The sequence below is a fragment of the Carassius auratus genome, chromosome 9 (genome assembly GCF_003368295.1).
Source record: "Carassius auratus strain Wakin chromosome 9, ASM336829v1, whole genome shotgun sequence".
NCBI classification, from domain to species: Eukaryota; Metazoa; Chordata; class Actinopteri; order Cypriniformes; family Cyprinidae; genus Carassius; species Carassius auratus.
Window position 1 is genome coordinate 2,758,149 of NC_039251.1, and position 21,972 is coordinate 2,780,120.

The 21,972-nt window shown below is 38.0% G+C and overlaps 2 protein-coding genes across 5 annotated transcripts in view; both read left to right on the forward strand.

Moving 5' to 3' along the window:
• Positions 1-21,972, forward strand: part of LOC113109173 (NACHT, LRR and PYD domains-containing protein 12-like) — a 1,059,377-nt gene that overhangs the window by 358,260 nt on the left and 679,145 nt on the right. The gene's annotated exons all lie outside the window — the stretch shown is intronic.
• LOC113109182 (uncharacterized) lies at positions 2,029-18,806 on the forward strand. 3 transcript variants are annotated; one of them, XM_026272829.1, is made up of 15 exons: positions 2,029-2,581; positions 12,224-12,422; positions 12,710-12,784; positions 12,946-13,326; positions 13,950-14,051; positions 14,986-15,218; positions 15,636-15,814; positions 15,906-15,999; positions 16,104-16,448; positions 16,532-16,649; positions 16,764-16,855; positions 16,962-17,076; positions 17,564-17,836; positions 17,977-18,153; positions 18,231-18,806. In XM_026272829.1, the coding sequence occupies exons 2-15, from the start codon at positions 12,305-12,307 to the stop codon at positions 18,443-18,445; spliced, it is 2,517 nt and encodes an 838-aa protein (XP_026128614.1). In that variant the 5' UTR covers positions 2,029-2,581; positions 12,224-12,304; the 3' UTR covers positions 18,446-18,806. The 3 variants fall into 3 exon arrangements, with proteins under 3 accessions (XP_026128614.1, XP_026128611.1, XP_026128612.1); XM_026272826.1 differs by lacking the exon at positions 2,029-2,581 and having other exon boundaries at positions 10,511-12,422; XM_026272827.1 differs by lacking the exon at positions 2,029-2,581 and having other exon boundaries at positions 10,511-12,422; positions 17,977-18,138.

Consider the following 21,972-nt stretch of genomic DNA (forward strand, 5'->3'; position numbering starts at 1 on the left):
CATCACAACTATTAATAATTCTAATAATAAATCATCATATTAGACTGATTTCTGAAGATCATGTTACACTGAAGACTGGAGGAATGATGCTGAAAATACAGCTGCACATCACAGAAATAAATTATATTTTAAAGGATATTAAAATATAAACCATTATTTTATATATTTTATTTTGATAATTTTGAATTATTACTGAAATACAACCTTTTTTGTATCAAACAGTTTATTGAACAATAATAAATGAATTACCTGATGCTGACAATGAAGTAAATGTATAATAATTAGCAAAGATGATTAATTTAGCGCTGTAAACGCGCGTGTGATGGGGCGGAGACGCGCCGCGGAGAGTCAGACGCGCGTGAGGACCAAACACAGCAGAACGGTAGGAAACTTCACTCTTCTTATTATTTCTCTTTTACTATAGCGATTTATTTTTAGATACGTGGTGTGAGTCTTTCATGAGTTGTAGAGTTATTAGAGTTATTAGAGAAATAGAGTTATTTTTTACATTCTTTGGTCGACGTTTTCAGATCGGGACTTCGGAGCCTGTTCGCGAAATCTGTTGATTCAGATCGGCACTTCGGAACCTGTTCGCGACTCGGTTGATTCAGATTGTCAATTCGGAGCCTGTTCGCGACTCGGTTGATTCAGATCGGCACTTCGGAGCCTGTTCGCGACTCGGTTGATTCAGATCGGCACTTCGGAGCCTGTTCGCGACTCCGTTGATTCACATTGGCACTTCGGAGCATGTTCGCGATTTGCTTGATTCAGATCGGCACTTCGGAGCCTGTTCGCGACTCGGTTGGTTCAGATTGGCACTTCGGAGCCTGTTCGCGACTCCGTTGATTCACATTGGCACTTCGGAGCATGTTCGCGACTCGCTTGATTCAGATCGGCACTTCGGAGCATGTTCGCGACTCGGTTGATTCAGATCGGCACTTCGGAGCAGGAAGTGTTTGTCAAACAGTTAATTGTGATAAATGAATATTTGACCTGAGTTTTTTTTTTTTTTTAACCTGTCAATGTGATTTTTAAATGATTTCAATGACTTTTGGATGTCAATACTTCTTGTACCTCAGTTGCATGTGTTGTGTTTTATGAATTGTGGATGGATTAATCAACTGAGAAATAAAGTTGAACATTAATTATCATGAACTCTTAAAGATGATGATGAAAATAAAAGGTAATATTGCATATAAAATTATATCTAAGTATGAACTAACTTGCGCAATACTGTAAATATTCTTACTCTACCCTTGAAATTGAAAAATATCGAAGTTTTCAGATCGGGACTTCGGAGCCTGTTCGCGACTCGGTTGATTCAGAGCGGCACTTCGGAGCTTGTTCGCGACTCGGTTGATTCAGATCGGCACTTCGGAGCATGTTCGCGACTCGGTTGATTCAGATCGGCACTTCGGAGCTTGTTCGCGACTCGGTTGATTCAGATCGGCACTTCGGAGCATGTTCGCGACTCGGTTGATTCAGAGCGGCACTTCGGAGCTTGTTCGCGACTCGGTTGATTCAGATCGGCACTTCGGAGCATGTTCGCGACTCGGTTGATTCAGATCGGCACTTCGGAGCATGTTTGCGACTCCGTTGATTCAGATTGAGAATCCGGGGACTGTTTGTGAATATATATATATATATTTTTTTTAATTCAGATCTGTACTTCGAAGCAAGAAGTGTTTGTCAAGCAGTTCATTAGTGATAACTGAATATTTGGGCCTGAGGCTTTTTTTTTCTAACCTGTCGATTAGTGTGTAAGTGCTACACACACACACACACAACGGTGTTTGGGAGCAGAATGATTTTTTAAGGTTTTTTTTTTTTTTTTTTTTTTTTTCTTTCTTACAGGAGTTTACTCATCAAAACTGCATTTATTTGATCAAAAATCGAGCATCGCGTTAGTTCGGTCAGGTCACGTGAGTCACGCTTGCATCAGCTGACAGTCAGCTGTTCCTGACGTGTACCAATCCAGTCTTGACACATCTCCTGCGGTCTATTTAAATTCCCATTTTACAGTGTCTCTCCATCGCTTCGCTGCTTGCAAATCAAACTGTTGCATCGGTCTTGCAAATCGAACTTTTGCAGTTTGTTTCAGAACATCTGAAATCTGCGTCTAAGATAAGTGAATGCTTTTTTAATCCATATCGCTGTGTATGTTGCCTGGTGGTTAACATGGTTTTGCATCGGTTGCAGGAATGAATATTAAGCATATTTGCAGCAGCATTTATTCATCTGTTCATACAGCTGGAGCAATACGCAGCTAGAGCATGCAATCGCTCTAAGGACACGCCGATTAAGCCATGAGAACAGTCCCTCTCTTTTTCTCTCTCGCTCTCTTTTCTCTGGCAGCTAATGTTTATTTGATTATGTGAATATGTAATACCTCATGTTCTCGTGGCATTGAATTAATAAAGCATAAAAAAAAATGCCATGAGAACAGGTGTAACGGGTATATATTATCTAAAAAATCATTATAATTTTGGGGGACTTTTATTTAGAAGGGTGGATTGGTTTTCGGGGGTTGAGAGTGAGAGAGGAGAAGAAGAACGGGGTTGTATGGTGACGCACGGAAAAAGTGAGTGTTGTATTTGAGAAGCTCGTCCGATAAAGTGACTTAAACGAAAGTTAATCGGGGCTTAGATCGAATAAAGGACAACATCAAGTAATTTTTGTGAGCTGTGCCTCGCGTCTCGTAGTTTTTTTGTGAGTTCGATCTGTGAATCGCATTGCGTTGGACTGCTGGAGCGACGCAGTAATGTTTGTGAAGGCTATAAGAACTGTGAGTGTATTTAAAGCACAAGTTCAGCTTGATTAGTGACGATTGAAGAGATTTTATTTTTTTCTCCATATTTTTGTTAAAGTTTTGGACTTCTTCCATCTTGAAACGCTCGTACAAACTAACGTTTCAGGAAGTTTGGTCACGCGCATGGTACGTGTTATCGGACGTGGGTTGCAAATTTCTGTCTGCAGTTGGTGCTGAACATCGGGGGTTTTTTCTTCAGAAAATTTGAGTTTAAGACTATTTTGTGTTACCCTGCCATCCAACGACATCTTAGTTTGACATCTCAGTGGTGTATCGCAGTTTAATACATCCCTGTTGGTTCATTTCATTTTGATTCACCTCAGTTTGATTCATTCGCTTTCGACTCATTTTTGATTTAATTTTTTTTTTTTTGTGGGACATTTCATTGAGCTTGGGTGACATTGCTACGAAATCTCAAGATAATTTCAACGCACGCTACGTCAAGACAACTCATTTCATTTCCTTATTTTTTTTATATATTTTTTTTTTTGATCCGAGGAACTTTGAACTGTGAGAGTTCGGTTGAATCACAGAACTTAAAGTGAACTGAGTGAGTACATAAAGAGACATTTCACGTGAGTGCTCTTCCAGATGTGAAATTGCATCGTATATATTGATGTTGTTTTTTCTCCTCAAATGTAATTGTCTGATCAGTTGAGCTTGATCATTTTGAAAACTTAAAATTCATCATAAGTGGTGTTTACAAAAGTGTTTTTTATTTAATTTTGAAGTGAGGTTTATCTTTGTACAAGTAAAAAGTTTAGAGTTTTTACATTGAAAGTGACTGGGCTGTAGTGAGTTTGAAAGAAAACACAAAGTCCATGCATTTTTTTTTTTTAATTTATTTTATTTACTCTATTTTATTTTAGTAACCCTTAATTAACACTTGATTACAAAGAAGAAAAGACACAGATAATAAATATTGTTTAATTTTCATACTTACCTCATTGTATTTCTTTTTGTTTAGAGCTGTCAAGGAGTAGGGGCATCTCAGCTACTTTATTAGACCAGAGGAGGGAGGAGTATATTAGATTTTTCTCACACCCTTACTTTTACTTCAGGAAGCCAGTGACATTACTTAAGCTGAAGCCTACCCTCGTCGGTCTGTACATTCCAATAAAGTAGAACACAACATACATACAATTAGTGTGTAATGAGATTAAAAGCACTGGAAGCGGGGACTAAGATCTTTTCGTTATTCAGTCTTCCGTGGCAGCACTAATACATTTTCCCCTACAAGACGGGTTAAATACTCGTTACACATTCTTTGGTCGAACTTTTTAGATCGGGACTTCGGAGCCTGTTCGCGACTCGGTTGATTCAGATCGGCACTTCGGAGCATGTTCGCGACTCGGTTGATTCAGATCGACACTTCGGAGCATGTTCGCGTCTCGGTTGATTCAGATCGACACTTCGGAGCATTTTCGCGACTCGGTTGATTCAGATCGGCACTTCGGAGCATGTTCGCGACTCGGTTGATTCAGATCGGCACTTCGGAGCATTTTCGCGACCCGGTTGATTCAGATCGGCACTTCGGAGCATGTTCGCTACTCCGTTGATTCAGATTGAGACTCCGGGGACTGTTTGTGATTATTTTTTTTTATTTTATTTTTTTTTTTAATTCAGATCTGTACTTCGAAGCAAGAAGTGTTTGTCAAACAGCTCATTAGTGATAACTGAATATTTGGGCCTGAGGCTTTTTTTTTCTAACCTGTCGATTTGATTTTTAAATTATTTCAATGACAGGAAGTTGCATGTGTTGTGTTTTATGAATTGTGGATGGATTTATCAACTGAGAAATAAAGTTGAACAGAAATGATCATGAACTCTTAAAGATGATGATGAAAAGAAAAGGTAATATTGCATATAAAATTATATCCAAGTATGAACTAACTTGCGCAATACTTTAAATATTCTTACTCTACCCTAAATCAGTGAAAATGTTTGGCTCAGTTTACAGAAAGTGTACGTCACACATCCTTTCATTATTATGCAACATAGTTTTCTCCTCAGATGAGTATTTAACATCTTTATTCTTGTGGGGATTAGTGTGTAAGTGCTATACACAAACACACACACACACACACACCGGTCAGAGTTTGGGATCAGATTGATTTTTTATGTGTTGTTGTTGTTGTTGTTGGAGTTTACTCGTCAAAACTGCATTTATTTGATCAAAAATACAGGAAAAAAGTGAAATATTATTATGAAGTAAAACAACTTTTTTATTTTAATATACATTAAAATATATTTTATTTCTGTGATTGTCAGCATCATTCCTCCAGTGTTCAGTGTCACATGATCTTCACAAATCAGAATGATATGATGATTTATTGTCAGAGTTGTGCTGCTGAAACTGTGATACTTCTTTCAGGATTCTTTGATGATTGAAATGTTAAAAAGAAGATAATTTATTTAAAATAGAAGTCTTTTCTAACAATAAACAATAGAGTTCAAAAGTTTATAACTCTTTTAGGATGTATTAAATTGATAAGAAGTGAAATCAAAGATTAATATTGTTAGAAGAGATTTATATTTTGAATAAACGCTGTTCTTTAAAAAAAAAAAGTATACATCGAAGAATCCGATAAAAAGTATCACAGATTCCAAAATAATATTTGGCATCACAACTATTAATAATTCTAATAATAAATCATAATATTAGACTGATTTCTGAAGATCATGTGACACTGAAGACTGGAGGAATGATGCTGAAAATACAGCTGCACATCACAGAAATTATATTTTAAAGGATATTAAAATATAAACCATTATTTTATATATTTTATTTTGATAATTTTGAATTATTACTGAAATACAACCTTTTTTTGTATCAAACAGTTTATTGAACAATAATAAATGAATTACCTGAAGCTGACAATGAAGTAAATGTATAATAATTAGCAGAGATGATTAATTTAGCGCTGTAAACGCGCGTGTGATGGGGCGGAGACGCGCGTGAAGACCAAACACAGCAGAACGGTAGGAAACTTCACTCTTCTTATTATTTCTCTTTTACTATAGCGATTTATTTTTAGATACGTGGTCTGAGTCTTTCATAGAGTTGTAGAGTTATTAGAGAAATAGAGTTATTTTTTACATTCTTTGGTCGACGTTTTCAGATCGGGACTTCGGAGCCTGTTCGCGACTCGGTTGATTCAGATCGGCACTTCGGAGCCTTTTCGCGAATCTGTTGATTCAGATCGGCACTTCGGAACCTGTTCGCGACTCGGTTGATTCAGATTGTCAATTCGGAGCCTGTTCGCGACTCGGTTGATTCAGATCGGCACTTCGGAGCATGTTCGCGACTCGGTTGATTTAGATCGGCCCTTCGGAGCATGTTCGCGACTCGGTTGATTCAGATCGGCACTTCGGAGCATGTTCGCGACTCGGTTGATTCAGATCGACACTTCGGAGCATGTTCGCGACTCGGTTGATTCAGATCGGCACTTCGGAGCATTTTCGCGACTCGGTTGATTCAGATCGGCACTTCGGAGCATGTTCGCGACTCCGTTGATTCAGATTGAGACTCCGGGGACTGTTTGTGATTATTATTATTTTTTTTTAAATTCAGATCTGTACTTCGAAGCAAGAAGTGTTTGTCAAACAGTTCATTAGTGATAACTGAATATTTGGGCCTGAGGCTTTTTTTTTCTAAGCTGTCGATTTGATTTTTAAATGATTTCAATGACAGGAAGTTGCATGTGTTGTGTTTTATGAATTGTGGATGGATTTATCAACTGAGAAATGTTGTTGTTGTTGGAGTTTACTCGTCAAAACTGCATTTATTTGATCAAAAATACAGGAAAAAAGTGAAATATTATTATGAAGTAAAACAACTTTTTTATTTTAATATACATTAAAATCTATTTTATTTCTGTGATTGTCAGCATCGTTCCTCCAGTGTTCAGTGTCACATGATCTTCACAAATCAGAATAATATGATGATTTATTATCAGAGTTGTGCTGCTGAAACTGTGATACTTCTTTCAGGATTCTTTGATTGAAAGAAATGTTAAAAAGAAAAGCATTTATTTAAAACAGAAGTCTTTTCTAACAATAAACAATAGAGTTCAAAAATGTATAACTCTTTTAGGATGTATTAAATTGATAAGAAGTGAAATCAAAGATTAATATTGTTAGAAGAGATTTATATTTTTAATAAACGCTGTTCTTTAAAAAAAAAAGTATACATCGAAGAATCCGGAAAAAAGTATCGCAGATTCCAAAATAATATTTGGCATCACAACTATTAATAATTCTAATAATAAATCAACATATTAGACTGATTTCTGAAGATCATGTGACACTGAAGACTGGAGGAATGATGCTGAAAATACAGCTGCACATCACAGTAATAAATTATATTTTAAAGGATATTAAAATATAAACCATTATTTTATATATTTTATTTGGATAATTTTGAATTATTACTGAAATACAACCATTTTTGTATCAAACAGTTCAATGAACAATAATAAAGGAATTACCTGAAGCTGACAATGAAGTAAATGTATAATAATTAGCAAAGATGATTAATTTAGCGCTGTAAACGCGCGTGTGATGGGGCGGAGACGCGCGTGAGGACCAAACACAGCAGAACGGTAGGAAACTTCACTCCTCTTATCATTTCTCTTTTACTATAGCGATTTATTTTTAGATACGTGGTCTGAGTCTTTCATAGGGTTGTAGAGTTATTAGAGAAATAGAGTTATTTTTTACATTCTTTGGTCGAAGTTTTCAGATCGGGACTTCGGAGCCTGTTCGCGACTCGGTTGATTCAGATCGGCACTTCGGAGCATGTTCGCGTCTTGGTTGATTCAGATTGAGACTTCGGAGCATTTTCGCGACTCGGTTATAGCGATTTATTTTTAGATACGTGGTCTTTCATAGAGTTGTAGAGTTATTAGAGAAATAGAGTTATTTTTTACAGTCTTTGGTCGAGGTTTTCAGATCGGGACTTCGGAGCCTGTTCGCGACTCGGTTGATTTAGATCGGCACTTCGGAGCATGTTCGCGACTCGGTTGATTCAGATCGGCACTTCGGAGCATGTTCGCGACTCGGTTGATACAGATCGGCACTTCGGAGCATGTTCGCGACTCGGTTGATTCAGATCGGCACTTCGGAGCATGTTCGCGTCTCGGTTGATTCAGATCGACACTTCGGAGCATGTTCGCGACTCGGTTGATTCAGATCGGCACTTCGAAGCATTTTCGCGACTCGGTTGATTCAGATCGACACTTCGGAGCATGTTCGCAACTCGGTTGATTCAGATCGGCACTTCGGAGCATGTTCGCAACTCGGTTGATTCAGATCGACACTTCGGAGCATGTTCGCGACTCGGTTGATTCAGATCGGCACTTCGGAGCATGTTCGCGACTCGGTTGATTCAGATCGGCACTTCGGAGCATGTTCGCGACTCCGTTGATTCAGATTGATACTCCGGGGACTGTTTGTGTTTTTTTTTTTTTTTTTTTTTTTTTTTTTTTAATACAGATCTGTACTTCGAAGAAAGGAGTGTTTGTCAAACAGTTCATTAGTGATAACTGAATATTTGGGCCTGAGGCTTTTTTTTTCTAAGCTGTCGATTTGATTTTTAAATGATTTCAATGACAGGAAGTTGCATGCGTTGTGTTTTATGAATTGTGGATGGATTTATCAACTGAGAAATAAAGTTGAACAGAAATGATTATGAACTCTTAAAGATGATGATGAAAAGAAAAGGTAATATTGCATATAAAATTATATCCAAGTATGAACTAACTTGCACAATACTGTAAATATTCTTACTCTACCCTAAATCAGTGAAAATGTTTGGCTCATTTTACAGAAAGTGTACGTCACACATCCTTTCATTATTATGCAACATAGTTTTCTCCTCAGATGAGTATTTAACATCTTTATTCTTGTGGGGATTAGTGTGTAAGTGCTATACACAAACACACACACACACACCGGTCAGAGTTTGGGATCAGATTGATTTTTTATGTGTTGTTGTTGTTGTTGTTTTTACAGGAGTTTACTCATGCATTTATTTGATCAAAAATACAGGAAAAAAGTGAAATATTATTATGAAGTAAAACAACTTTTTTATTTTAATATACATTAAAATTTATTTAATTTCTGTGATTGTCAACATCATTCCTCCAGTCTTCAGTGTCACATGATCTTCACAAATCAGAATAATATGATGATTTATTATCAGAGTTGTGCTGCTGAAACTGTGATACTTCTTTCAGGATTCTTTGATGAAAGAAATGTTAAAAAGAAAAGCATTTATTTAAAATAGAAGTCTATTCTAACAATAAACAATAGAGTTCAAAAGTTTATAACTCTTTTAGGATGTATTAAATTGATAAGAAGTGAAATCAAAGATTAATATTGTTAGAGATTTATATTTTTAATAAACGCTGTTCTTTAAAAAAAAAAAAGTATACATCGAAGAATCCGGAAAAAAGTATCGCAGATTCCAAAATAATATTTGGCATCACAACTATTAATAATTCTAATAATAAATCATCATATCATCATATATCAAACAGTTCATTGAACAATAATAAATGAATTACCTGAAGCTGACAATGAAGTAAATGTATAATAATTAGCAAAGATGATTAATTTAGCGCTGTAAACGCGCGTGTGAGGGGCGGAGACGCGCCGCGGAGCGTCAGACGCGCGTGAGGACCAAACACAGCAGAACGGTAGGAAACTTCACTCTTCTTATTATTTCTCTTTTACTATAGCGATTTATTTTTAGATACGTGGTGTGAGTCTTTCATAGAGTTGTTTTATAAACGCAGTAACTTTGAAATCAGCTCTGAAAGTTCCTGTCAGTTTTTAAAAACTAATTATGATTTAATAACATGTTAAATGAATTTGGTAAGAACGGTATTCTGTTTTATTTACATAGAGGTTATTAATATAGGCTGAAATATAGTGTTTTTTATAGTGTAAAGGTGAAATTATGGTGCATTGCTCGTTAAAAGTTAGGCTGTTAATATAATATAGAGAAAGATCATTCTAAATTATTTTTACTATATTAAAACGCATTTATTTTTTACATTCGTTGGTCGAAGTTTTCAGATTGTCACATCGGAGTCTGTTCGCGACTCGGTTGATTCAGATCGACACCTCGGAGCATGTTCGCGACTCAGTTGATTCAGATCGGCACTTCGGAGCATTTTCGCGTCTCGGTTGATTCAGATCGACACTTCGGAGCATGTTCGCGACTCGGTTGATTCAGATCGGCACTTCGGAGCATTTTCGCGACTCCGTTGATTCAGATTGAGACTCCGGGGACTGTTTGTGATTTTTTTTTTTTTTTTTTTTTTTTTTTTTTTTTTTTTTTTTATTCAGATCTGTACTTCGAAGCAAGAAGTGTTTGTCAAACAGTTCATTAGTGATAACTGAATATTTGGGCCTGAGGCTTTTTTTTTCTAACCTGTCGATTTGATTTTTAAATGATTTCAATGACAGGAAGTTGCATGTGTTGTGTTTTATGAATTGTGGATGGATTTATCAACTGAGAAATAAAGTTGAACAGAAATGATCATGAACTCTTAAAGATGATGATGAAAAGAAAAGGTAATATTGCATATAAAATTATATCCAAGTATGAACTAACTTGCACAATACTGTAAATATTCTTACTATACCCTAAATCAGTGAAAATGTTTGGCTCAGTTTACAGAAAGTGTACGTCACACCAACACAGTCTCACTCGCTACTCGTCAAATGTCTGACGCATGGTCAAGGGATCTGGCGTCACTTTTTGACGCACTGGGTATACCTTTGACGTCTTTTTTCAACGTGGGGGTAGTCCGATAGACTTCTATGGAACTAAACAGCTTTGAAATTTGACGTCTTGTTTCAGCACACCACAACCCATTGTCTGCCTCGTATGGATCTAGACTACAATAAATAAAAATAAAAAGGAACAGGTTACAAAAAATGGTCTATGCCAAGGTGAGTCAAATGGCGGCCCCCAAATAGCGGGTTTTTGATGTTTAAAAAGCCTCGCAATCTGATATCAAAGCGCCCGCAAAGGTTTAGCGCGTTCATCAGCGGTGAGTTTAACAACGCTCACCTGCAGGGAAAACGGCATTCAGAGATGAGTTTAACAACGCTCACCTGCAGGGAAAACGGCATTCAGAGGTGAGTTTAACAACGCTCCAAGGCGCGTGCAAGTAATCATTGGTAGGACACCGCTTTAACTATAGCATGCTGGATAACGTATTTTTATCAGAGGTTTGTTGATTTTAATAAATGCATATAGATGCTACGATTGTGTTCAATTAATCTTTTTATTATTATTATTATTATTATTATTATTATTATTAAATCCTCTAAATTAATAACGCTGACGTCACCGTATGGGCTATCCCAAGGTCCATTGCGATTTTCCACTCGGTAAGTAAAGTAATGTTAGAAGGCTTAATTAATAAAGATCGATACTATTCTTACATTTACACATCAAAACTGTTGAATCAGGACAAGAAGTTGTGTTTAGGAACTTTACATTTTTTAAGGTGGCCATATCTTATGACGATAAATAATGGAAAACATTCTAAAAAAATGGCTTTCTGTACCAAATGTGCAGGCTAGCAAAGTTAGCTAATTGAATTCAAGTTAATTTTTTGTCGCATATAATCATGTAAGGTACAATCATAAGAGAATGTAAGATTTTCATAATGAGACATAACGTGTTACAGCAGCTATAATGTATTTCTGCGTTGGGATTCTTCTTGTGGTTGTATGTCGTTGCTCTTTCTTTGCCAAGTGTTTTGTGCCCATTTATATACAGTAAAATTATCACAGGGAAAAGGAAATAAACCAGTTAAAGAAATATTTTTCCTTAGTACAAAAGTAGAATTAATAACTTATAAAACATATTAAAAAAAATGGCACTGATTATCAGCCAAACTGGCATTTTGAATGGTTGGTATCAATATCAGCCATGATTGTAAAGATCAGTCCATCCCTTTTGAGCTATTGTATTGTGAGTTTTCAGGCAACACCCAGCCCTACAGTATTCTGGCCTAATACTATAAGCACCCACAGACCTCCCCGCCACATCCCAAACCATGGGCAAACTTGACCAACATTTTCTCAAGTTCTTAAACCTTTCAGTTTTTCAGTATATTTGTATTTGTATGTAGCATGATCTTTAAATCTGAATGTATTATCTTTCCCTTCTCTCAACAGGTCCCCTTGTTCCTTCATCATTTATTTTAAAACTTCTGTTTCATTAAAAAGCAAAAACAAAGGCACTTTTAAGAGCCACGTTTGTCTATTTAATTGTTGTTAGTCCGTCTAGTTCTCCGTGGTTCTTGCTCATTTGCTCTTCCCCCTATCCCTTTAGTGTTGTTTTGTTTGTCCTTGTTCGTCATGAGTGACCATTCCAATTTCGAACAGGTCCTTGATGAGCTTGATGAGCTTGTTGAACATTCTGAATTAAATTATGAACTCCAGAGCTTGGATGATTTCATTAATAAGATGTCGGGAGAACAGGAGGCAGCACCATCCACCAGCCATCAACCTGTCAGGTGGTTGAAGAGAGACAGTGATGGAAATGTTGTCTATGACAGACCAAGGTCATCCCGAAACCAAATGGGTCAGTTTTATTTTTCAGTTATATTACTTAAAGGAGAACTCCTGTGATTGTTCACATATATCTAAAATGAAGATGTAGATTGTTTTACCTCTTGGGATTGAATACATGAATCAGTCATGTGTCTGGTATGAGATATGCAGTTTTTATGACATACTCACCAAAGGGGTATAGACAACGTAATTGGGCTGATAAAAGTTTGTATCATTGTGTGGAATAAAATGAGCTTGTCAAAATCTTTGGAATTGTAATGCTGTAAAGGTTGATTTAGGTTTTATTTTCTGCTACAGCTAGTCACAGCTACAGTCGTAAGGCTGGTGCTCATCCTAGAATGTTGGACAGCTACTGTCCTCCTGACACTGTTGGTATGTTCTTTTTTTGTCGCTATCAGTTCATTTTGTTTACAGATTCTAATAATTAGAATGTAAATTACATGTTTTTGCAACAGGATAACCGACAACATCCATGTTACATACTTGGATAGTGTAGAAATTATTTTTTTAAATATGATGTACTATTTTAACAGAGACTTTCCTTGAAGAGCTAAACCACTCACAGGGTGATGACTTGGATGATCAGGAAACGGCACCAGCACCACCACGGGCCTCTTCAGACTGGTCTACTCGAAAAAGTCTCCTCTCAGAGAGGTGGGAGAAAGAAAGAGCCTGTCTGGTGAATACCATGGTAGCACAACAAAATGTGACAACTCAGATCTGCCAACAATGTGGCATCAGTCCAGCTGCTGTCCGTTGTCGTGACTGCAGACCACAACCATTTTTCTGTGCTGATTGTGATGTCAGTATACACCGAAACCACGTATTCCACAACAGGGATGCAACAATAGCTGGATTCTTTCAGCCATTGCCTCCAACAACCTGTGTCGTGGAGAGGGCTCTTTCCCAGTGTGGTAAGCTGTATTTCTTTTTTTTCTTTCTTTTTTTTGAGTGTCCCATTTAGGGCTGCACAATTAATGCAATCACAATTGCAATATGATCCAACGCAACTGCCTAATGGTAAAATCTGCAAATAATCATGCTTAGGTACATTTGTGACATTTGACTTGTATATTCACGTCATCCTCCTTGACTGTGCAACTTCTGGTTGGTGGGTCTGCGTAGTGCGTAAAGGGTACAAAAATTCTGATTGGCGAACTTCAGTCAGTCAGTGGGTGTTAGTCTTGTACACTGGCTGTGCTTACCTATCAGAGGTGGCACAAATTAAAGAGACATTTGGAATATTGAACTAAATCAAATCATTCACATTCAAAAATCATATTGGAAATGGTAATCGCTTTATCTGTCAGAAAAAGCGCAATTATATATTGTGCAGCCCTAGTCCCATTCTCAGTTTATTTAAATAACTTTACAGTATAATAGGCCTCTCAGGAATCTTTTGAGTACTTTCTCTGAAACACACTTTATCTTTAAAGCTTTTCAAATCATTTATTAAAAAAAAGGATTACAGAATACTTCCGAGTTAGTACATAGTACGATGCATGTCTTTAATCCCTGCATATGATGTGTCTTTCAGTGTGTATTGTGCTGTTGGAGATGCCCAAAAAAATATGTAGTTGTTCTCCAGGATCGTTGAGTGTCAACACAGGAAAAGTTGTTGCTGTGGTTACAATGAATGGTAAGAATAAGATGAACTTAAGGGAACATTCCAGATCAAGTGGCTCTAGTGTCCATATCACATTCTGGGCAAAGTGCCCATAGGGACCTGGGTTGGACTTTAACCTGATTCCACCCCATAGGGCTCTCCCACTTGCTTCCTGACACTTTCCATTGTCCTATTTGAATAAAAAAAAACTGCTTATCTATTTCTATTCAAACGTTCCCTATAGTGGTCTGCGCTGGGCAGGATTTTCAGTCCTGCACCCCCCCCCCCCCCTTTCCTGCAATATTCGGTCCCGTTCTGCAATGTGTTGTTTAAGTCCCGCTCCCATCCGCATCGATAACCGTATGTGCATCTCCCGCCTGTGAAAGACCACAGGATAGGCAGGAGGGATGTTCAGTTTTGCATTATTTCACGAAAGATGCATTTGACAACTGAGAAAGACTGCCAGATGTCTGATTTTAAGTTTCTTGGTTATGACTGTACTATATGGGTGATTATAATGTAGGCTACTTTTCTTTAGAAATTCAAGAACATCTGAAGTAGCCCAGTGGTGTCCACTTCTTCTGTCATGCTTTCAATTTCAAGTTTCAGATAGAGCAGCGGGAAAGAATTGAAACCACGTAAACAACATTGTCAGTTAGACTGCTTAAACACCTTCTTTTTTTTATTGCTGCCTAACATATCATCCAGCTGAACTATAATTACATGCACTACTTTCTCATTTGTGTATGTTGTTTTACACAAATATTTAATTTGCGGAAATGCAGTGAATCATCTGTTTCTCCCGCACCAGCAAACACACCTGTCTCATCCCGGCCAGTCCCGCATAGAGCTTTCAAAACCTGTCCCGCGCTGCAGTCTTTTGTGTCGGGACATGCGGGAGGGACCTCTAGTTCCCAATGAATTTGTCAGAGTTGTGCATAATACAATGTGTTCTTGATTTTTCCAGGACGATATGATCTCAGTATGCCTGAGATGAAATGCGAGGCATGCAAAACCACATGGAGCCCTGGAGTGGATGACTTAGTCCGTAATGACTACTGGCCTGCTACCCTTCACTTTTCCACAGTGGACTCTACAGATGTGTTTTATTCATATGAAGAGTTGAAGATGGCAGCACCAGGACTGTCATGCCAAGCATTTTTAAGAATGCTTGATCAACGAACTCTCCGCTTTGGCCGTGTGAGTATTAGTGGTGGGAATCACTAACAACTAGTACTAGTATTAACGTGTATTGTAGAATGACTATGGTGACATTATCAACACATTGATTATTATAATTGGAGCATGTTGATGATATCAAAACACAGTGATTTAGCTATACACGATACATTGACAGAACGTCATCTAATATTCCAAATTTTTGTGTAAAAACTACCGCTCTGTAAAAAAATCTAAATTCGTACACTAAATGTAAAAATGTTTTGGTTGTGATGTTTTCTGTCCGTGACATACAAAGAGCCAAAAGATTTCCAATGATGCACTGGGCTGAGCAGCTGCCTTTGGAGGCTCGATGGTGGAGGATTTGGCGTCACCTTTGACCTTACTGACTTTAGTTTACTGTGAATTATGTTGGCATGTTTTATTGTTCTGAAACAGATTGGGAAGATCAAAGCAGACAGCTTCAGAAAAAGTTTTTTGGAGTGGGAGGCTGTTAGATTTGAGGTGGATAAGATCTGCAGGGAGGAGCATTTTGTCTGCCCTGCATGCACCCCAGACATGCTTGCTGTTTCTGTGGATGGAAATCGCAAGCACTACCGCTTTAAGAATGCAGCAAGGTACTTTCAAAATGTGTGTAATTTGCAGTGTTGTTAAAGTAACCTTGGCTGTGTCATATTGAAGGTCAATGTGTATCTTTCTTTCATTTAGATCTGAAGAAAAAGCCTTATTTGATGGCATCTTCATTGCAAAAGATGATGAAGTAGAGAGATTTGTGGATTACATTCATTCTACCACCAACCATGTAAACTTGTTTTATAATATTTCTAAAAAAAAAAACACCAATAACATCTTGACATTGTTTGGGTGATTCCTTACTTTTTATAACAACCTTTTTCCATTTTGTAGGTCTCTGGAAGAGGTGTCTGTGGAGGGAAGTGGTCAGCTGCAAGGGAAACGTCTCAGAAATCCTCAAGTAAAATTGATGAGGAGGGACTTGAGCTTGCAGTCTGTCGACATGGAGTTTTTCTCACCGCTCTCAACATGTTCAGGGGAGAAATATATGCTTATCCCCTCTACCTGCAGAACAAGCTGGCAAATACGCCAATAAGCTTTTTTGCCATGGATGTAACCTGCAAGTACTGGCCTTACCTCAACAAAGTCACAAAAAGCTGCCCGGAGCTCCAGCACCTTCTGAGCATGAAACCATTCCTCTCAGTGTTTCATGCCAAAGCCCATGATTTTAAATGCGAGGTAAGAAAACATTACAATGTCATTGACTGTCCCTAAACACCTGCAAAGGAATGTTGGCAGCTTTTAAGTATTTTCTTCAATAGGTTAAATGGAGTGGAGCTTACCAGCAAGGGGCCGGATTGACACTTGGCGAGGAGGTTGAGCAGTGTAACGCCTTCCTCTCTAGGATTGCTGTGACCACGAAGCACATGTCCAAAGCAGGTAAGGTAACCACACACTGCACTAGACTGAAAGTGTTTCAAGAAAATTGTAGCCAGTGAGGGACATGTGGTGTTGTGTTTTTTTATTTTATTTTTTATTTTATTTTTTTTGTAGGACGTACTGACAAGCTTACATTGATGGCCATGCGCTGGAATCAGCAAAAGTTTAATAACTTGGCTACTTCACTTGCCTGCCGATATCAGAAGGTAGAGATGAGTATTGTTATTTTCTTATATTGTAAATACCTTCTATTGTATATTTTTGTAGGTATAACATTTTTCTACTTTCGTTTCCTTTTTTTGTTATTTGAAGGCCACAAAACGTCTGGAAAGCCAACTTCAGGACCTGGAAAGCATGAGAATCCAGCTGGCAGTGACACAGGTTGAAGTTGAGGGCTGGGTCACTGATATTAAGGAGTGGGCAGAAGGTGAGAGTTATACTATTACTTCAATGTCTCAGTTCTGCAGAATAATGGGAGACATGCTTCTGCAAGTAATTATTGTTTTAAAATGAAATCATACATACACTGTTTTTTTGGTCATGTACTTATGCAATAAAAATGCCAAATTTTAGTATGTACTATACACTATTCACACTGGAAATTATGTCAAAACAAAGTACCCTGAAAGTACCTGAATGGTGCACAGTCCAGAAGTTTGGACATTTCTTGCAGTTAGTGGATCCCATCTTGGCTACGTTGTAATTTTCTTTGGTACCCTGTTACATACTTCCTATACACGCTAATAAATATGAAATGATTGAGACTCGCATGTCCTTCCTCTAGGAGCTGTGTTTTTTTTTATAAAGGGGGAAAAAAAAAGCAAAGAGGGATCATCCTTATGACTTCATTATAGCGTTTCAGTTACTGCCATGAAAATGTGAAATGATTACACTTTTTTTTTTTTTCTTCTCAGCAACAACATCCCAAAAGAATGCCGATCTTGACGCAGTGATCAATAGAATAGAGGTGCTGGTGGCCAGCATTAAAAGAAGGTCCCAGCGCCTTTACAAAGACACCGATGGCAGCAAAGGTCGGGCCCGGATCCGGCGCAAAATCAGAGAGGAGAAGGCCATTCTTAGCTCTGTTGTTGAAAAATACAACAGTATGGTTCCAGATACAGAAAGAATCGCCTTTGACATCATTCTCTCTGACGAGACAGTTTGGCCATGGCAACTTTCACATGGTGGTATGTACACAAATCTGTTGACAATTTTGTTTAATTCACAGTAGCAAAAAAATAATTATGCCTTATCCCAGATTATCTCAGAAATTCTTTGAAAAATAATCATACTTATAATTGACTTATTTTCCACGACTGTATCCCAGACGCTGTAGATTTGAAAACCAAGAGGAAGGCGTTTGATGTTGTGATGGCTGTCAGGAGACTTGAGGAGGAGAAGAAGATTGTTCTTTCTGAGATGGCAAAGCATTGGAAATCTCTCTCCACTCGTGCAGACACACTCAAGGAGATGTCATGCCAGCTTTCCAGTGAGGCATTGAAAAGTACACATTAAGTAATGCGTTGAAATACTATACTGTACATTGGAATTTTTTTTTTCTGATAATGTTTGTTTTACAAGGTGAGCTGTGGGATCTAAATGAAGAAGGGATCAAGGGTTTCCTCAGCTTAACTTTGAGAAAGAAGCAAGAAGTCACCAGAATGATGAAGCATGCAAGAGACTGTTATGCTAAAGTTTTGACTGGAACAAGTATGGACTTCCAGAATGATTGGGATGGATACGACAGTGACTCTGAATTGTCAGATGAGTTTGATGAGCTCTCAAGTGAGAAATGAGCATTAAGTCATTTTTGTTGCAGTTTCCTTTTTATTTTTTATTTTGTTTATTTTTTCTCCCACTCTAACAATGCAGCCCTATTTCTGATACCGTAGGGGGTCAGAAATGTTGCTGTGGGGGGCCACCACGGTCAAATCAACATGGAGGAAACACTGTTTGTGTGTCAGATATGCTTGAATAATAGTATTCATCATATCTACATGTGACATTACAACAATAATGAATGTAATTAATTTAAGTAACTGTTTTTCCAATAGTAATCTTCTGTTTATGGTAGAACAAAACTGTGCGGAAAAGTTTGCAGGAAGGTGTAAATATGTGCATTGTAATAATAATAATAAACATAATTCCACTAATGTCATCTGCTGTGGCAAATCTGAGTTTTCTGACAGTTTTACCTTGACACACAAACCCATTTTTTTTCTGAAGTTGGACTCTTGCATCATCTAATGCTACAAATGGTCTCTGAAAGCATCCTTGACAGGACTTTATCAGCTGCTTCTCATGTGCAGTGAAAGTACATAGAGGTTCAACAAATGCAAAAACTGGCCCAAAACTTGAAAATGTGACTTAATTATATACACAATAGTGGTTATTATATACACACAATTAAATTTTTCAGAATTTGGATGTTTAATAGGGAAGCCTCACTGAATTACTTCAAGATTTGCTTTAATAACTACATTTCCTGACTATATGAAAAACCTACAGTTGAGTGTTTAAAAATACAGCCTAATAGCTCGTTTGACTAATTTGCATTTGTTTTAACTTGTACTGTTTGAAAAACAAAAAATAAACCATACAAACAGAAGCATTTTTTTTTTCATACATGTTATTTAATTTTCTAATATTGTGGTTGATAAATATTAATAGCAGAGACTACAGGGGAAAAAAAAACATGAGCATATTTATGTGTGAGACTTTGATTTAAAATCACATTAAATTATTCAATTTTTGGCACACTTCTTGCTCAGCCTTCTGCACACAGACACAAGGAAGCAGACAGACTGACTAAACCGACCGTCTGCTAGCTGCCTCACATCACAGAGGTCAGTTATTACTCAGCACATAGAGACTCTTTCACCTAGATATCACACTATAGAGACTGTGTCTGTTCCCCAAACTAGAAAATACAAAAAACGTCCAAACCAAGTTAAGAGTAACAATTTAATTTAGGTTCAACAAATAAAAAACAAATGCAATACGAATAAACAAATGATAAAGCTTGGCTTACTGAATATCAGATCCCTTTCTACGAAAACACTTTCTGTAAATAATATGATCACTGATCATAATCTAGATGTGCTCTGTTTGACAGAAACCTGGCTAAAACCTGATGATTACATTATTTTAAATGAGACCACCCCCCTAATGCTGGCTTAGTGTGTTGTGCTTGCACAGGGTGTGTGTGATGCGTCACGTGCAGTAGTGCGTAGAAGTCCTTGTTGTCAGTGCATGTTGCATGTTGTGTGCTGCATGTTGCTCCTGCCTGCTACTCTCTGCTTTCAGCTACTGCCACCGGCTAGCCCCCCTAGTGGAGGTGAATAAGAGGAGCCGAGTGCGTAAGCCTCCTCCTGCCGGTACACAGCCTCTCTACCACCAAGACTCCTGCAGTGCCTCCACGTGGCCACACACAGATACTGGGTGCCGCGAGACCCCAGGCTAATCTGCAGGGGATCTCGGAGCAGCAGTGGGCCCCAGAGGCACGACGTGCAGGCCCACCGGCGTGTGGATACGCCCTGGCATCTGCCAACCACTGCCCCCAGCTAGGGGTCAAATAGCATGGGCAGATAGGGCTCATAGCCTTGGATGGAAACCTGTCTAAGAGAAGGTCACTCTGAAATAAAATCGGGACTGTGAGGAGTTGCGCCCCACAGTCCACTATCAGCATAGTAAAGCCAACCATGGAGCACAAAGACATTCCAAATCCTATACTTCCAGCGGCGGGAGTCCGCAGGAACATCGCGGCGGACGGTGGTGCTGGTCCTCCTCCTGGAGGATACCATGACAACGGGACCTTAAACTCTGGGATTGTCCAGAAAGAAGAAAACAAACAACCCCAGGTATTTATTCAATACAGTGACGAAAAATATAGCATCAACAAGAGTTGGTTCAGTTGCTTTGACGCAATCTTTTTTGTTTAAAGTGCTATATAAATAAAGGTGACTTGACTTGGCAACTCACACATCTCATTTAACCATTTCACAAGCTGATGAAAGGGTCGTGACATGGGTCAGAAGGTATCAGATGTCATAAATGTTGAACCAATCCATCAGCTCTGCGCCTATTGGTGTGTATATGGACAATACCTTTGGCTAGAAGGCCCATGTTGAAAGTGGGTGTAATCATTTAGAGCAAACACTCATGGTGAATCAGAGGGTTTTATATTATACAAGGCTGCATTACAGAGTATTTTAATATGAAGATTGTGGAGAGGAATAGAAACCAGTCTCTCCAGGCAAGCATAAATAATGGGGTCTGATCCATCTTTATTCTCCATACCAAGTATGAGTTCTTATCCTCTGGCAGAAGATATAGGTACCCCAATCTAAATGTAACATATCTAAACTATAGCCCTATTTGGACCTACAGTAGCTCAATTAAAACTTTAAATAATGTTGTTTGAGGCTGGTTGTGCAATAACTTCATGATATAACGCAAATGGTTGTGTGTTGCTCGTCACTGTTTGTGAAACATGAGCAATAGATTGTTACTGTGTGACGTGCTTCAGCAGGGTTGCCAACTCTCACGCATCTGGCGTGACACTCACGCTTGGACTTAAGCGTGAGATTGATGCTGAAAGCATAAGAGTTGGCAACCCTGGCTTTAGTCTGACTACATATCACTTTGTTTATGTTGTTTTTTATTGTAAGTATAGATCAGCTGTATGATAAAACAATATGTCAAGTGTTATGTGTGAAGCATTTGAACTCAAGGCAGATATCCCTCTGGGGACAATAAAGGAGGCTATCGCCCAAATCGCCCATCATCTGCAAACCATGAAATGTAAAAATTTAAACGTTGTAGTAGGACAAAATTGTCAACAGTACATGTTCGACTCCTGTGATTCTGCGAAACTTAGGTCTCTGCAGAGCAAAAGTGGGCGTTTATCACCATGTGGGTATTTTCAAACTGCTGGGTGTTTCTGAATCATGCAATCTAAGTGATCCCCCTTACCCAATCCCACCCCTAAACCTAACGTCACTATTACATAAACCAATCATGTATCATGGTGTAAAAACACCTTGATCTAGTAACTCCCATTACTTTCCTGCAGAGACCTATACTTGGATTCTGCCGTGAATCACTATGGCCGTGAATGGTCTTCATTCCATTTCAAATTGCCACCGGCCGACGAGCACACAATACATGAGACAAATACATGAAACTGTATTTTATTATTATTGTTATCTGTATTGTTTAAATCTTCAAATACTACGTTAGACAAAAACATTAATATAACGAATATTATGTTGTTGTTGTTGTATGTTATTGTTGTTTTTTTTTTAATTCAAGAAATGTTTTA